Here is a 17586-nt window from a genome sequence, read left to right on the forward strand (position 1 = left end):
ACCCCAGGCACCAGGAAATGCTGAGAGCTGCCCAGCTGGAAAGCAGCTTGGCAGAAAAAGACCTTGTGGTCCTGGTGGACACCAAGTTGGCCCTGAGGCAACAATGTGCTCCTGCCACAAAGGAGGCTAAAGTAAGCTAAGCTAAAGGAGTGTTGTCAACTGCGGCAATGCAATGTAAGAGAGAACAACAATGAGCAGTGCATAAGCATTTGACCTTCAGGATGCCAGCCACGGAGGAGGAAAAGACAGTGGGGCATCTGGCCCAGGGGAAAACCAAGACATGATGTATGCAAAAGACTGGGCTGCACTCGCCTAGGTCAAGCTCATGTGTAAGCAGGTGACTGTATGAACAGAGGCAGAACCAGCAACAGAGGCCTCCAGATGGACTCACCGAATGGTGCGGAGCCGTACCAGCCCGCGCACCGCCACCGCGCCAGGTGAGGCAGCCCTTCCCTTTGCACAGCACTGGTGAGCCCAGGGGGGCTGTGCCTCGTCCTGACAGCCCTGTACAACAGCGATGTGGACATACTGGAGAGAGTCCAGCCAAGGAGCATGAAGATAATTAAAGGAACTTCACTCCCATAAGGAAAGGCTCAAGAGGATACCATCAATGCACATAAACACCTGACGGAGCAGCAGAAAGGAGACAGAGCCAGGGTTTCAGTGGTGCCCAGTGTCAGGACAAGAGGCACAAACTGCGAATGTCCTAAAACACAGGAGATTTCCTCTGAACATCAGGAAACACTTTCTTCCTGAGAGTGACCGAGAGCTGGCACAGGCTGTGCAGGGAGGTTGTGGAGTCTGCCTCCTGGGAGCTATTCAGAAGCACATAGTTCTAGGTGGCCCTGCTTGAGCAGGTTGGGATTGAACCAGACAACCCCCAAAGGTCCTTTCCAACCTTAACCAGTCTGTGATCCTGTGATTTGAAACTCACAGGGAATGGAACCAGAACAGAATTCTGCCAGTACCTAAGCACATCTAAATAAAGCTCTGGTGCAGCTAATGACTTGGACTCTCAAGGCTGAGGTGGTACTGACAGTGAAAGTGCAGCTTACAGTAACCTGCAGAGCAGGCAGGATTTATGGCTATTACAGCACACACCAGGCCAATGACCTCCATGCTCTTGGACTTTCATTCTTGCACAGTAGATTACAGATTCACTCAGTAAGGTTCAGACATCAAACATTTACCTGCCTCTGGATTGTGCCAATGATTCATTAGCGAGGACAGGGGGAGAGAATCAAACCAGTCACTGACTGCAAGAAAAACACAGCCCTCACTGAGAAAGGGGTTTACAGACCAGCACCAGCATCTCTCACAGGAGAGTTTTGCAGGAGGACAGATTTTCTTCTCTATTTTGCAGCAAATACTTGTCTGAGTAGAGATGGACTGGAGCAGTTCCACTTCCATTGGATTGCTGTTCATGCTGATTCTTCTATCCATTTTGAAAATGGGAGGTTTCTGGAATAGCCATGGGAGGAAGAAGCTTCCTCCAGGACCCAGAGCATTACCTATCATTGGAAACCTGCACCTCTTCGATCTGAAGAGACCCTACAGGACTTACATACAGGTACTCATTTTTTCTATTGACCCCACAACTGCCCCAAGCCCCATTGTCCAAGGTGCCAGGTGCTCCTACTGCACTTAATCTGCTGCATCCACAGATGACCCTTAGAAAGGGGCAGGGGATGCTTCCTTGAGCAGAAAATGTTGAATACAGTGAGATTTGGTCCTTACTGTAATACTTTTTCTGTTCAACTTCATGGATCTCAAATCAGTACCTTATCTCAAACAAGTACCTTATCTTTGGTGTACTTCTGACAAAAGGTAGCTGAATAAGGAATGATTTTCATATCATAGAATCATCACAGAATCATAGAAACAACCAGGTTGGAAGAGAGCTCCAAGCTCATCCAGCCCAACCTAGAACCCAGCCCTAGACAATCAACCAGACCATGGCACTAAGTGCCCCAGCCAGGCTTGGCTGCAACACCTCCAGGCACAGAGACTCCACCACCTCCCTGGGCAGCCCATTCCAATGCCAATCACTCTCTCTGACAACAACTTCCTCCTAGCATCCAGCCTAGACCTGCCCTGGCACAGCTTGACACTGTCCCCTTCTTCTGTTGCCTGGTGCCTGGCAGCAGAGCCCAACCCCACCTGGTTACAGCCTCCCTTCAGGGAGCTACAGACAGCAATGAGCTCTGCCCTGAGCCTCCTCTGCTGCAGGCTGCACACCCCCAGCTCCCTCAGCCTCTCCTCACAGGGCTCTGCTCCAGGCCCCTCCCCAGCCTTGCTGCCCTGCTCTGGACACCTTCCAGCACCTCAACATCTCTCTTGAATTGAGGAGCCTAGAACAAGATGTGGCCTGAGCAGTGCTGAGCACAGGGGCAGAAGAACCTCCCTTGTCCTGCTGCCCACACTGCTTCTGAGCCAGCCCAGGATGCCATTGGCTCTTATGTCTAACTTTCTCCACCTTCCACAGATTTATGTCCCCATCATTAGAAAACTCTGGAGGGACCTTATAGTTGCCTTCCAATACCTGAAGCTGGAGAGGGACTTCCCATAAGAGTGTCTAGCAACGGGACAAGAGGGAATGGCTTTAGGCTGAAGGAGAGTAGGTTTAGACTGGCTCTTAGAAAGAAGTTCTTCAGTACAAGGGTGATGAGACACTGGCACAGGCTACCCAGGGAGGCTGTGGATCACAGGCTCACAGGATATTAGGGGTTGGAAGGGACCCAAGGAGGTCATTGAGTCCAGCCTGAGCCATTCTGATTCTATGATTCTGTGATGGGTTGCAACTGCAGCTTTGTGCTGTCACTGTTTCAGCAACCCTGCTCACCTCCCTTCCTCCTTACCTCTTTGCAAGCTGTAAATCACTGTTACCTTCTTCTGACAGCTGGCAGAAGTATATGGTCCAGTCTTCAGCGTTCAGATGGGCCAAAGGAAAGTAGTAGTGATTTCTGGGTACGAGACAGTGAAGGAAGCTCTCGTGAACCAGGCAGATGCATTTTCAGAGAGACCCAAAATCCCCATCTTTGAGGACTTGACTGGAGGAAATGGTAAGTTGTTTTCCTTTGCTCTTGCCAATCTGAATTATTCCAGAAGGTTTTTCCTACAAACTAGAAGCTGGCACATCACTTTGGATCACAGACTCTGCAAGGCATTGGAAACAGGGAGCAATGTCAGTGACTCCAGGGCACTTAACTTTGAAGCTACTGACAGTGATGACAAACCAACCACAAACCTAACAATAACCAAATCTAACAATAAGAAGGACATGGAACTGTTGGACCCAGTCTAGAGGAGCCCACCAAGATGCTGAGAGGGCTGCAGCAGCTCTGCTCTGAGGACAGGCTGAGAGAGTTGGGACTTTGAGGAGATCTTGGAGTGGCCTTTTGGGATCTGAAGGAGGCTGCAGGGGGGCTGGGGAGGGACTACTGACAAGGTCTGGGAATGACAGGATGAGGAGGAATGGGTTTGAAGTGGCAGAGGGGAGACTGAAAGTGGATGTTAGGCAGAAGTTGTTTGCAGTGAGGGTGGTGAGACACTGGCACAGGTTGCCCAGGGAGGCTGTGGCTGCTCCCTCCCTGGAGGTGCTCAATGGAAGTGTTTGAAAGGAAACTGGATGTGGTACTTGGTGCCATTATTTTGTTGATTAGATAATGTTGGGTATAGGTTTGATGATCTCAAAGGCCTTCTCCAACCTGATCGATTCTGTGTGAACATTACTTAACGCAGAGAGAGTTACTGAAAATGTTGTGTCACCTTGAAATGCTCTCTGCCTCAGGGATTGTTTTTGCTCATGGTGAAAACTGGAAGGTGATGCGAAGGTTTACTCTCACAACCTTACGAGACTTTGGAATGGGGAAGAAGGCCATTGAGGACCGCATCGTGGAGGAGTATGGCTACCTGGCTGACAGGATCGGGTCACAAGAAGGTGGGTACAGGAGTCACTCTTCAGTCCCCCAAGCTGAAGCAACCAGGGACTAGCCAAAAACCTTCTCAAGCTCAGACATTTTCAGAAAGTACTTCAGGCTGCATCAATTGGATGAGTTTGGCTCTTCTGCTAGTCAATGCCTCTAGGCAAGACACTCTAATGTCAAATGACAATCAATAACTAGCAACCCACTGCAGCACATCCATCATGGAGTCACAGAACCTTAGAGGTTGGAAGGGACCTCCAGAGATCATCGGGTTCAAGCCCCTGCCAAGGCAGCAGCACCCAGGGTAGTTCTCACAGAAAGGCATCTAGGCAGAGTTTGAAAGTCTCCAGAGAAGGAGACTCCACAGCCTCTCTGGGCAGCCTGCTCCAGGGCTCTGCCACCCTCACTGTAAAGAAGTTTCTCTCTGTTCCAGTTGCAGCTGTGGCTCCTTGTCTTATTGCTGCTGACCCCAGCCCCTTGACCCCCACCCCTCAGATATTTGCACACATGGATCAGATCTCCTCTCAGCCTTCTCCTCTCCAGACTAAACAGCCCCAGGGCTCTCAGTCTCTCTCCACAGGGGAGATGCTCAGGTCCCCCAGTCAGCCTCGTGGCTCTCTGCTGGACTCTCTCCAGCAGGTCTCTGTCCCTCTTGAACTGGGGAGCCCAAAATTGGACACAGCATTGCAGGTGTGGTCTCAGCAGGGCAGAGTAGAGGGGGAGAAGAACCTCCCTAGCTCTGCTGGCCACACGTTTCCTGATGCCCCCAGGATGCCAATGGCCACAAGGGCACATCGCTGCCCATGCAGAACTTGCTGCCAAACGGAGCTGCTTTCCAGCTGGGCAGTCCCCAACCTGTACTGGTGCTTGTTGTTATCCGTCCCCAGATGGAGGACCCCAGAGGGATGCTTCCAAATCGCATCAGTCACCAAGGTACTATCTGCTTGATTTCATCACACAGGGAAGCCCTTTGACGCCAGTAAAATGCTTAATGCAGCAGTTGCCAACATAATTGTGTCAATACTGCTCGGGAAACGGTTTGACTACAGAGACTCCAGGTTTCTGAGGCTCCAGCACCTGACCAACGAGAGCATGAGGCTGGCTGGGAAACCCCTGGTTACGGTGAGGAGACACGTTTGCTGCTGCCGCCCTGCCGGGCGCCGTGGGAGCAGAGCAGCACTGGCGCACACGGCACAGATTCACTGACCCATGGAGTGGTTTGGGTTGGAAGAGACTGCCTGGAGCTCAAGATAATGTCAAACACTTTTCAAGGATTAAATCTGCTAAGGAACTAGACTTATTGTGGCAAGAGTGCTGCCACAGGCAGAGAATGATTTGGGTTGGAAGGGACCTTGAAGATCATCTAGGGCAGGGTCACCTTCCACTAGAGCAAGTTGCTGAAGGCCTCATCCAGCCTGGCCTTGAACACCTTCAGGGAGGGGGTGTCCATGACCTCCCTGAGCAACCTCTGCCAGCATCTTGCTACCTTTGCTGTAAAGAATTCTTTTCCTCATATCCAGTTTAAATCTCCTTTTCTTGAGCTTCAATCCTTGTTAAGTTCTGCACCATGCAGGTGCTGGAACACTGCAACAGATTGCCCAGGGAGGTAGTTTAGATCCCACCCCTCAAGGTCAGGCTGAACAAGACTGAGCGACCTGATTGAGTGGAGGATGTCTCTATTGTCTGTCAGGGAGGGGGACTAGATGACCTTGAGAGGTCTCTTCCAACCCAAACCACTCTATGATTCTAATATTCATTCCATCTCATCCTACCACAAGCTCTTGCAAAAGGTCCCTTCCCAGCACCTTCCTATAAGGTCTCCCCAAAGCCTTCTCTTCTCCAGGCTGAACAGCTCCAACTCTCTTAGCTTGTCCCCACCCGGGAGGTTCTCCAGCCCTCTGATCCTGTCTGTGGCCTCCTCTTTTTTTATGTGGCCTCCTAGTTGTTTCTATTAAACTGAAAAATCAGAGACTCACCAAGACAGGTTTACAAGCTCTCTCTGGGGCCAGCAAAGTTGGAGAGGCAGTCTGGGGATCTTGAAGCCACTAGTCAAACATATCTAAGATGCAGCTTGGAGAATCTGAACTATAAAAACCAGACCACGTAGTGCACAACCAGCAGGCTAAGCACTCCCCAGAGTTACAGTTCACATGTATAAAGTGGCCAGGCAACACGGGGCAGGGAGAAGCTGTGGAGTATGTGGCCTGCCTGTACCAGGAGCCCCGACACAAAATCTGTTTCCACACATCTAAGACACTGAAATGTCTCAGCGAGTGACAGACGCTTCCCGATACTCACGCGCAGTGCTGCTGCCCATCAGAGTCACTTCTGCTCCTTTAGGGTTTGAAACAGAAAAGGGGGGGGAAAGCTAGCAAAAGCATTGGTTTGTACTAAACAAAACTGGCCAACATGTCACAAAGCCTCCATCCCCTTGGTGGCAAGCTGCAGGTGTTTGAGTCTCACATCTACACCACCCCTGCAAAACAGCCATTTGGGGCTGAGAGGTTTCTGCAAATTCAGTGGCCCTTGTTCATTTTTTTACTGTTATTTCATCCAGTCCATTCCCCATGCTCTAAAGAACAGAACATTACTCTTAAGGCTTTGTACCTGCAAACCAGGCAGACTTTTGTAGTGTTTTCAGACTTCTGGCAGTAAATGGACTCTAACATCTTCCATTCTTGCAGTTATACAACATATTCCCACAGCTTGGATTTCTCCTCAGAGCTAACAAGACTCTTCTCCAAAACAGAAATGAATTCCATGCTTTTGTAGAAACAACTTTCTTAGAGTACCTCAAGATCCTGGACAAAAATGATCAAAGAAGTTTCATCGATGCTTTCCTGGTGAAACAGCAGGAGGTAACTGAATCTTCCCTCATTTATTCCAGTTTTGATGGTTATATGAAGACCTTCACAAGTTAGTGTCAGTCCTTATAGCCATAGCTGTATTCCTTAGGGATTGTCTTTGACAAATCCAAGAACAAACTGGTAGAGTCAAACAGACATTTCTCTCTGTTGCAGTTCCAACTCCTTTTAATCAGCAAGTATTTATCCTTATTGATGCTTTTTTTCATGCTCTATCAATACATTTACAGTGGCTGCCATTTTTCTGTCTCCTCTCCCCTCTTGGCTTTGCCAAAACCATAATGCATTACAGATCAAAAGCACTACCTGGGCTTTATTTGGGACCCTTTGTTTATCTGGGTTACCTTCTTCACAGAGAATCACAGCCTTGTCAGAGCTGCAAGGCACCTCAAGGATCATCCAGTTCCAACCCCCCTGCCATGGGCAGGGACACCTCACACTAGATCAGGTTGCTCACAGCCACATCCAGCCTGGCCTTAAACACCTTTAGGGATGAGGCTTCCTCGACCTCCCTGGGAAACCTGTTCCAGGCTCTCACCACCCTCACGCTGAAGAACTTCTTCCTAAAATCCAGTCTGAATCTACCCACTTCTAGTTTTGCTCCATTCCCTCTAGTCCCATCACTACCCAACAACCTAAAAAGTCCCTCCCCAGCTTTCCTGTGTGCCACTTCAGACACTGGAAGGCTACCATAAGGTCTCCTCAGAGCCTTCTCCTCTCCAGACTGAGCCCAAGAGAAAACAGCTCTCTGCAGCTGGCCCCAGGAAATGCAAACCTCTGTAAAGTGGCATGCCTAAAGGTGTTCTATGGCAGAGCCTAAAGCTCTCTCTCAACCTGTTCTTTTTACCCACAAGGTTTATTTCTCAGGACGTTTGCATCTCTCTTATCGCACTCTTACCCTGCCTGCATGTCCTACACATGGTTAGCTACAAACTGCATTGCCACATCACAGCTTTTGGGGGTTTCATCCTTTCACCTCCTTCTTTCAGGAGACAGCCACTACCAACGGGCACTTCCATAACGGCAACTTGCTAAGCTTGGTGAGCAATCTGTTTACTGCCGGGGTTGAGACCATTACTACCACACTAAACTGGGGCTTTCTGCTGATGCTAAAGTACCCTGAAATCCAGAGTAAGTGCTCTTATGGCAGACTCATACAAGCGATGGAACGGTTCAGGTTGTGAGGGACCTTAAATAGCATTTTGCTCCAAACACCCTGCCCACGGGCAGGGACACCTCCCACTGGAACAGGTCACACAGGCCACATCCAGCCTGGCCTTGAACACCTGCAGGGAGGGAGCAGCCACAGCCTCCCTGGGCAATCTGTGCCAGGGTCTCACCACCCTCACTGCAAACAACTTGTGCCTAACATCCATCCTAAATCTTCTCCCCTCAAGCTTCAATCCATCCCCCCTCATCCTGTGCCTACAAGCCCTTGTAAAAAGTCCCTTCCCAGCCTTCTTGTAGGCCTCTTCATGTACTGGAAGGCTGCTGTAAGACCTCCCCCGAGCCTTCTCTTCTCCAGGCTGAACAGCCCCAACTCTCTCAGCCTGTGTTCATCAGGAGCTGCCCCAGCCCTCTGATCATCTTCGTGGCCTCCTCTGGTCCCGCTCCAGCAGTGTGAGGTCCCTCTCAGGCTTGGCACCACACTGTTAAGCTTTGTGCACTGTGAACCAGAACCCGGAGGGTCAGCAGCAAACCTACTGATACCCTGGGCTATAAAAGACCAACACTGCTGGTTAACTATTCTCCAGGTGCTGCTGGGACCCAGCCAGGGGCACACTGGGCAGCCTACCAGTAATCAGAAACAGCATTCATACAGGCCAGGGCCTTTGCCCGGTAAAATCCATCAGTTAAAGCTTGCCTCAGCCCCAGGCTGCTGGCAGACCAAAGGTCTGTGCAGGTGTGAAATGGCCTGTGCCAAGGTTTTAAGTACCTGAGAAGACTGCTCTTGATCTGTCGTCTCCATGTGTGCTTACGGTGCAGGGCTGTCAGGAGCCAGCTGGGGCTCCTGAAACACCTCTTGGTCAGAGTATGACACTAGGCAGAAGAGAGGACAGACAAACACAAGTGTTCAGCTCTCCTGGTGGTGAAGCAATAATCAAACACTGTTTTTCTGTCTGAAAGGAAAAAAAGATCTTGGGAGAGCGCATGGCTTCCCCCAGGATCTTTGCTGCTCCCTGTGTGTGAGTCCATGCCTTTTCTCATGGCCACTTCTTCCCTCAGGAAAGGTCCAAGAGGAGATAGAAGAAGTGATAGGCTCCAACCCGCCACGGATCGAGCACAGGACTCAAATGCCCTACACGGATGCTGTCATCCATGAAATTCAGAGGTTTGCCAATATCCTGCCACTGGACCTGCCTCATGAGACTGCTGCAGATGTGACCCTCAAAGGCTACTTCATTCCCAAGGTGAGCTGTTTGCCGGGCTGCTCCTTTTAGCATCTCCCTTCTCTAAGCTGGTTGAGCTGTCTAATGAAGTCACAGGCCAGCAGCCAGAATCATCTCTTTCTCCACACCAACGATCTTGGACTCTTACTGACATTATTGCCACTACGATGGTTGCCCACAAATCAGCTCCACTGTCTTATTTTGCAGGGCACCTACATCGTTCCTTTACTGGCCTCTGTCCTGCAAGATAAATCCCAGTGGGAGAAACCAGACAGCTTCTATCCTGAGCACTTTCTTGATGCCAGCGGGAAGTTTGTGAAGAAAGAGGCTTTCATGCCTTTTTCAGCAGGTGCCTGCTCTTTTCCACCTCCCTTCTGTTGCAAGTACAGACCTTAGACAAGAACTGCTTGTACCTGTGCATTCTGACACTGAAGCCTGGACTCCCCCCATGACAGAGCTGAAGTTGCTCAGGCTGGAGAAAACTCCATGGAGAGCTTACAGCAGCCTTCTGGCATCTGAAAGGGGCTACAGGAGAGCTGGAGAGGGAATTCTGGCAAAGGCCTGGTGTGACAGGATGAGGGGTAATGGGTTGAAACTGGAAGAAGCTGGATTTAGAGGAGACATCAGAAGAAATTCTTCCCCATGAGAGTGGTGAGGCACTAGAAGAGGTTGTCCAAAGAAGCTGTGGAGTCTCCTTGACCAAGCTGTTCTAGTGGAAGGTGTCCCTGCTGATGGCAGGGGAACTGGAACTAGAAGATCTTTAGGGTCCCTTCCAACCCAAACCATTCTGTGCTCTCTTTCCATGGGACAATTTCACAGGCCCTCTCTCAGAGATTTCTCAGAACACACCTTTGATGAAGGAGCACTCACAAACACCTGCTAATTGCTCCAGCCTCTAGCTGTTACCGTTTTCTCAGTGTTCTGTGAGAGTTTTAGCACCTTCTCAAACACAAGAGATGTTTTTTTTGGCCTGTAACTAAAGTAATATAGTCAGAGTCTAGACTAAACCAGATAAAATCGGTCTGGGATCCAAAATTTAACCAAATACAGGAAAAATATGAAAGTTACGAATACAAATGTTACTGCTAACTGGAATTAAGGAACTCAGATCATGTTGCCATATATTTCTTCCCACATGCAAGCATTTAGGCAAAGGAAAACATCAGCAGTTGGCTTTATTATAGCTCTGAGCACCAAGCATCCTTCTCACTCACGTTATTCTCATACTCATTACATTGACTATTAAGAGCCACTGTGTTACGTATGCAGAGCTAGGGTCTGACATTCCAAGTGCCATGGATTCCCACTGACCTGTCTCAGAATCAGAGCTGTCCAGTGATTTTCCTCTCTCCCAGCTGCTGGGGAAGCAGCCCTCACTGACTTTTGCCACGGCCATTTTTCATCTTGTTCCAGGGCGTCGAATCTGTGCTGGAGAGACTCTTGCCAAAATGGAGCTCTTCCTCTTCTTCACCAGTCTCCTGCAGAGGTTCACCTTCCACCCTCCCCCCGGCGTCGCCAGCTCAGACCTGGACCTCAGCCCCGCTATTTCCTTTAATGTCATCCCCAAACCCTACAAAATGTGTGCTGTAAAGCGTTTCTAGAGCCTGAGTAAGCATCACTTTCTCACGACAGCTCCCTTCTGAATTCTTTGGCCAACACAATTCACAACATTGCCTTAATAAAGCTTTCTAGTACTTCATGGAATCATATTTCCAAGCCAAAACCTGGATGACCTTGGTAAACAGAGCGTGCACTCGTAGCAAAATAGCTGGGGCTTTTGCAATGAACCTTCTGAGTTGCTCTTAAACCTTGCACAAACCCCTTCTGCCAATTCCAGCTGGCAGAGGGCTCTCCCCACCTGGCAACAGTAACAGGAAGCAGCCCTGGGTCGACTCTGCCTCCCGTAGAGCAGCACGGAGCTGAGCGATTCTCTCGGCTCAGACAGCATCCTCAGGGACCCAGGTAGACACATCCTTTTTCCTTCCGCGCCCGGCCCCTCCGCCGCCACCCCCTCCCACTCCGCACCTCTCCCCGCCCGGGCGCCGCTTGCCTTCGCTCCGCCGCACGGCGCAGCGCAGCTGCTGCCGCTCCGCTCCCAGCCCGGCCGCGCATCCCGCCCATGGCGGCCGCACAGCGCCGCCTTGCGGCACCAACCACCACCACAGCGCTCCCCCGGAACCGTTGGGAATCACAGAACGGCAGAGGCTGCAAAGTACCTCTGAAGGACGAGTCAACACCCCCTGCCAAAGCAGGATCACCTAGGGCAGGTCACAGCCACAGAATTAAGACCAACCTACTATGACATTATCTGGTCAACTAAATCATTGCACCAGGTGTCACACCCAGTCTCTTTTTAAACACCTCCAGGGATGGTGACTCCACCACCTCCCTGGGCAGCCCATTCCAATGCCAATCACTTTTTCTGTGCAGAACTTCTTCTTAACATCCAGACTAAACCTCCCCTGGTACAGCCTGAGGCTGGTCCCCTCATACTATCACTGGTTGACTGGGAAAAGAGGTCGACCTCCACCTGGCTACAACCTCCTTTCAGATAGCTAAAGAGACTGGAAATGTCCTCCCCCAAGCCTCCTCTTCTGCAGGCTGCACACCCCCAGCTCCCTCAGCCTCTCCTCACAGGGCTGTGCTCCAGGCCCCTCCCCAGCCTTGGTGTTCTTCTCTGGGCATGTTCCAGCATCTCAACATCTCTCTTGAATTGAGGAGCCCAGAACTGGGCTGACCAATGCTGAGCACAGGGCCAGGACTTCCCTAGTCCTGCTGGCCACACTGTTTCTGATACAGACAAGGATGTCATCGGCCTTCTTGGCTGCCTAGGCACACTGCTGGCTCATGTTCAGCCAGCTGTGGAGTAGCACCCCCAGGTCTCTTTCTGCCTGACTGCTCTCCAGCCACTCTGTCCTCTGTAGTGCTGCATGGAGCAACATCAGAACACATCCAGACAGGCCTTGAAAGCCTCCAGAGACACAGACTCCACAGTGGATGGAAATCTCTGACTGCTTTGGTGTCAGTCTGTTTCAAATGGACAGTGAACCCAGGTCCAGTCACAAGGAAGGGAAAGGCACTCCTGCACTATGTCTAACCAGTTGATCTTCCATACAAACACCAATGCATCGCTTCCCCTGCTGTATGTCTTGGGAACCATGCAGCATTTCCTCCGGTCATGCACTAATGCATCTGAAGAGTTCTTATAATTAATGACTTCAGGTAGTTTTGGTTTGTAATCAAATCAAGAAAACACTGTACAGGAAGTAATTACATTTTAATGGTCTATGAACTCCCAATATTTGGAAAGCAAGTGCAGCAGTAGGCAGCCCTTACCAAGAGAAGCAGCTTGTGGCATTTTCATGAGGGAAAACACAGAGCCTAAGACTTCTCACCCATAAATTCTTGAGGCTGGGAGGAAAAAGGACCTGACACTCTTAAGTAATTTTTTCTCTAAGTCTCACAGATTACAGTCACTCAATGTCTTCTGGCCTCACAGGATGAGGCAGAGGTATAATAGATTTCTTCTCTGTATCTCTGGAAAGAGCTTTTCTCATATCTGTAGCAAAAGAAAGTAAAAGCTATTACAACAAGGCAGTCATTGCAACAAGCCACATTAAGTGAACTCTGTTACTCAGTTTTAAGCAAGAAGACTTCCTAGAATCACAGAATGAAAGGGACCTGTAAAGATCACAGAATATAACTCCCTGCTCCTCACAGGGCTACGTAAAACTTAAACCCTATGACTAAGAGCATTGTCCAGATGCCCCTGGAATTTCCATAGGTTTGGTGCTGTGACCACTTCCCTAGGGAACCTGTTTCAGTGACTGACTCTCCTTCCAGTGAAGAACCTTTGCCTAGTGTCAAGTCTGAGCTTTATTCTGCTTCTGTGTGTCTCACTGGTGGTCTCCAGGGAGAGCAGGTAAATTCCTCCCCCTCTGCTGCCTCTCTTGAAGCTGTTGACTGTGATGAGGTCTGCTCTCAGTCTTTTCTTCCCCACGCTCAAACCAAGCAACCTCAACAGCTCCTTCTAAGTCCTGCCCTGAAGACCTTTCAGCACCTTGGCTGCCCTCCTCTGGACACTCTCCAATAGTTTGATGTTCTTATTGTTGTCTGGTAGCAACTTCATCAATCAGAACATAACACTGCATGAAACTCCTGGAAAGGAAACGTCAGGCTGAACGAACAAAGGATACAAGAAAAGATCCCATTCATCCACAACTATCTGAGCTTGCTTCATAGGAGAAAACACAAAACAAACCCAAACTACCATATGAACCGGCCCAGGAACCCTCAACACGAGCATGTCTAAGGATGGTGAGACACTGGAACAGGTTGCCCAGGGAAGTCATGGCTGTCCCCTGCCTGGGGGAGTTCAAGGCCAGGCTGGACGACACCTTAGGCAAATGAATCTAGCAGGTGTCTCTAGCAGTGCTGGGGAGATGGAGCAAGATGACCTCCAAGATCACCTCCAACCCAAGCCATTCCATAAATCTAAGCAAGCTGAGGCAGAAGAGACTTACCATAAGCGTCTTCGTCCGGCTCTCCGTTGCTAGCAGAGTAGTACTCCAGCACTGTCCGGTAGACGCTGTAGCCTAGCTGCTTGTACATATTTACTGCAACCTGGTTGGACACTCTCACAAAGAGATCGACGAAGAATCCACCCTTCCTTTGGAAGCACAGGTTAAAACCCCACAGTAAGAAAGGCAGCTGCATGCTTTTCAAAGCAATAGCCCCAGCTTGCCAGCAGCCCCACAGGAGGTCTGAGGAGCAGCAGGCTAGTCGGGCGGTGCTCACTCTGTACTAACAGATGCACGCCCTCACCAAGGGGCAAACCCAGCAGAGGCACAACTTGCACTTTTACTTTTCATGGAATTAGAGTGTTAGCGGGTGGAAGGAACCACTAGAGATCATCCAGTCCAACTACCCTGCCAAAGCAGGATCACCTAGCACAGGTCACTTAGGAACACATTTAGGCCAGTCTCAAGTCTCCAGAGAGGAGACTCCACAACCTCTGTGGGCAGCCTGTTCCAGGGCACCATCACTCTCACAATAAACAAGTTTCTCCTCCTGCTGAGGTGGAACTTCCTGTGCTCCAGTTTGTGTCCATTGCCCTTTGTGCTGTCACAGGACACCACTGAAAAGAGCCTGTCTCCTTCTTCTTGACACTCAGCCTTCAGATATGTATAGACACTAATTAAGATCCCCTCTCAGCTTTCTCTTCTCCAGACTAAACAGCCTCAGATGTCTCAGTCTTTTCTCCTAGTTCCAGTCCCTTCATGGTCCTTGTAGCCTTCCTTTGGATGCTGTCTAACATATCCCTATCCCTCTTGAACTGGGGAGCCCTGTCCCTCTTGAATTGGACACGATACTCCAGGTGTGGTCTCACCAAGGCAGAATAGACAGGGAAGGAGAACCTCCTTCAGCTACACTTTTCTTACTGCACCCATTTTAACACATCTTTGTAGAGACACCTGACACAGAGTCCCTTTCTCTGGGAACTTTTGAGACCTGCCTGGATGTCTTCCTGTGTGACCTGCCCTAGGTGATCCTGCTTTAGCACGGGCACTCGACAGTCTCTGGAGGCCCCTTCCAAGCTCTGCCCTTCTATGACTCTAGGGCTACTTTGAAAGATAAATCTGAAGACAAGCACAGTACTCACTTTTCTGAAATTTCTTCCAGCAGTTCCATCAGCTTAGCAGCCAAGCCCAGCCGTCGAAACTCCGGCGCGACAGAGAGAGCAGTAACGTGCCCGTGCCACTCTTCCCTAGCCACTGAGCCTTCTGCCTTACCCATTACTGTGAACACACAGAGTATCAGCACAGGAGCACCTCTGCAGCACACACAGCCCCACATCTTTACAGAGCAGCCAAGCAAACAGGAGTCACAAACAAACGTGACAGTGACTGTGGTAAAGACTCAAACAGGGATCTCTGTGTTACCACTCTGCGCCTCAGCAGCCACCAAAATGCCATTTTGCTCAAGTATGACAGGAATTTGATTAGTGTGAAGACAAAAAAAGACAAATTCGCTTGTTTGAAGCATGATTTTCAAATGCAAATTTTAAGGAACTGAGCAGAAGTCAGCATCTGACTGAAATCACGAAGGAATGGAGAGCTGAGCCCAAAACTAACCCAGTTAGTGGAGACTTCTTTGTAGATTCTGCCCTTTCTATCCAGACTGCACCAGTGTTAATTCACTCATGAATGCTCACAGTTCTACAGGGAACTCCACTTACAAACATCAGTCACTGCCCACAAGCAACTGACGTGGTGAGCACAGAGAAACTAACGTACAACAAATGGGCTGAGCCTTACTGCATTTAAAGTGTTACTTCCCTGGTCCCTGCACACCCCTTGTTCTGACCCCACTGCCGAAAAAAGGGGGAGAGGGAACTGTGCTTCCGCGAAAACACAAGCACTGCACAGGCGATAAGCAAGTGACATCCACAGGGCCAGAAGACAATGTGGAACTCGGCCCAGCACTGAGCTCACTACTGTCAGTGTGGGCTCAGAGCCGAGCGCAGGCTGCAGAAGTGGCTCTGGGCAGCCACTGACCTGTGTAGCACCTGGGCGGGCATCACCACCGCCAGCCAAGAGTCCTTGCGAGCCACCAACGCCGCACCAGGCCCTTCTGCTCCGAGTCCACTGAATGCCCTGAGGCACTCACAGCGCGCAAGGCGCCAGGCAAGGCTCCTCTCCCTTGGTCAGGCATTTGGGAAACGAGAAGGGCAAGGAAAGCTCCCGAGTGACAAACCCCCCCGAACGCAGCGAGACGGCAAAGCGGGCACGGCCGTGCTCCGGCACACTCACTGTAACCCATCAGCTCCCCGCCGGGCGCCTCGGCCACGACGAAGTACTCGGGCCAGTGGGCCAGGTACTGCAGGTAGAAGGGGATCCCGTACTGGGGCGCTCGGTTAAGGAGCAAGCTGCTGCCGCCGCCCGCCCCAGGCCCCACACCCCGCCCCGGCGGCCGGCACAAAGGATACGGTCTCCGTCAGCGGGTCCAGGTTGCTGCGGGGGAGAGCAGGGATCACCACGGGCCCGGGCCTGCCGGGGGCCGCCCCGAGCTCCGGGGAAGAGAGAGCCCCACGAGAGACGGGGAGAGGGACGGAGAAGGGAAGAGGGGACAACAGCCGCCACTTACATGTTGTTGAAGCGGAACAGATCGTCGCAGGTGAAGGCGCGGAGGGTGGTCATGATGCCGCCGCCGCTGTCACTGCCGCTACTACTCCGGAAACAGTTCCGCTGCCCCGGAGCCGCTGCGGCCGAGACCTGCCTCTTCCGCCGCGCAGCGGCACAGGGCACCCCCGGCTCGGCGCCCCCGGAACCGCTGCGGCCGAGACCTGCCCCTTCCGCCGCGCAGCGGCACAGGGCACCCCCGGCTCGGTGCCCTCGGAACCGCTGCCGCCGAGACCTGCCCCTTCCGCCGCGCAGCGGCACAGGGCACCCCCGGCTCGGTGCCCCCGGAACCGCTGCCGCCGAGACCTGCCCCTTCCGCCGCGCAGCGGCACAGGGCACCCCCGGCTCGGTGTCCCGGAGCTGCTACCGTCGAGACCTGCCCCTTCCGCCGCGCAGCGGCAGAGGGCACCCCCCGTGAGCCCTTGGCTTTACCTTCCCATCTGAAAGGGGCGGGCTCAGGGCTTTATGGAAAATGCAGCTCTCGCTCTGCTTTACCAGCTTGAGTTGTTCCTTTTCTCTGCGGGCGTGTGGAGCTCCCGAACCACGGCACGGCGCAAGAGCAGCAGCACAGTAACGTTTAAGTAAGGCTAAGTTCACGACTAAGCCAATACTGTAGTGCTTAGTTTCTCTGAAGCCAGGGTTGTTACTAAGATACAGGGATTTATAACCTCCAGCTTTGTTTTGCTTTAGCCTTTCCCCTTCCTTCGCCGTTCCAAAAAGAGCCCCGCCTCAGGTGGGAGTTTTTTCTCGCTTTTCAGTACGTCTCTAACATCAAACTCCTCAAGTGAAGTTCATTTTTACAGGTCTAAGTTCCTGTTAGTTTTCTGCGTCATCTTTTTCCCGGCATGATGAAAGGTGAGAAGTGTTTTGCAGAGCACAGTGCAACTGTTCTAAGGAAACGGAGAGGAGCCAGAGGAATCATCTTGAGGGGGGTTGGGTGTGCATTTCCCTGCTTACACTCTTTGCTTTCCCTTGTTTCACAGCTCGAATTCCAAGTTCCTTAGGACTCTGCCTCTCTGCTGCAGTCCTTCCTTCCCCTAGCTGCTGGCATCATACGGAAATGGAGTTTTCAGCACTCAGTGTTAGTCTTAACTTCAGCAGAAGCAGTTCATCAGCTTGCCTGCTGCGGGGTTGGAAGTAGATGATTTTTGAGGTCACTTCCAACCCAAACCGTTCTGTGTTTCCACTGCCTGTTCAGCTCAAGCATGCTCAGTATCCTGACACT

General features: G+C 51.2%; 3 protein-coding genes and 1 long non-coding RNA gene across 7 annotated transcripts in view; 2 read left to right on the forward strand and 2 right to left on the reverse strand.

Moving 5' to 3' along the window:
• Window positions 1–2987, reverse strand: part of LOC135177062 (uncharacterized) — a 28535-nt gene extending 25548 nt beyond the window's left edge. For both annotated transcript variants that reach the window (XR_010302895.1, XR_010302894.1), the window contains exon 1: window positions 2859–2987. This is a non-coding gene — a long non-coding RNA (uncharacterized LOC135177062). The remainder of the gene's footprint in view (window positions 1–2858) is intronic.
• The window catches only part of LOC135177059 (cysteine-rich venom protein kaouthin-2-like), a 216639-nt gene that overhangs the window by 86247 nt on the left and 112806 nt on the right, over window positions 1–17586 (forward strand). The gene's annotated exons all lie outside the window — the stretch shown is intronic.
• On the forward strand, window positions 1385–10949 carry LOC135177061 (cytochrome P450 2K6-like). The gene is made up of 9 exons (XM_064146732.1): window positions 1385–1570; window positions 2900–3062; window positions 3791–3940; window positions 4888–5048; window positions 6611–6784; window positions 7780–7921; window positions 9017–9201; window positions 9388–9529; window positions 10594–10949. The coding sequence occupies exons 1-9, from the start codon at window positions 1385–1387 to the stop codon at window positions 10779–10781; spliced, it is 1491 nt and encodes a 496-aa protein (XP_064002802.1). The 3' UTR covers window positions 10782–10949.
• Window positions 12439–16737, reverse strand: NAA20 (N-alpha-acetyltransferase 20, NatB catalytic subunit). 3 transcript variants are annotated; one of them, XM_064146712.1, is made up of 6 exons: window positions 16327–16731; window positions 16169–16193; window positions 15993–16083; window positions 14843–14978; window positions 13704–13849; window positions 12439–12739 (listed from the first exon to the last, which is right to left on the reverse strand). In XM_064146712.1, exons 1-6 carry the CDS (start codon window positions 16377–16379, stop codon window positions 12654–12656), a joined length of 537 nt encoding a protein of 178 aa, XP_064002782.1. In that variant the 5' UTR covers window positions 16380–16731; the 3' UTR covers window positions 12439–12653. The 3 variants fall into 3 exon arrangements, with proteins under 3 accessions (XP_064002782.1, XP_064002785.1, XP_064002783.1); XM_064146713.1 differs by lacking the exon at window positions 12439–12739 and adding an exon at window positions 12756–13338 and having other exon boundaries at window positions 16327–16737; XM_064146715.1 differs by lacking the exon at window positions 13704–13849 and having other exon boundaries at window positions 16327–16736.

This window comes from Pogoniulus pusillus, chromosome 7 (genome assembly GCF_015220805.1).
Source record: "Pogoniulus pusillus isolate bPogPus1 chromosome 7, bPogPus1.pri, whole genome shotgun sequence".
Classification (NCBI taxonomy): domain Eukaryota; kingdom Metazoa; phylum Chordata; class Aves; order Piciformes; family Lybiidae; genus Pogoniulus; species Pogoniulus pusillus.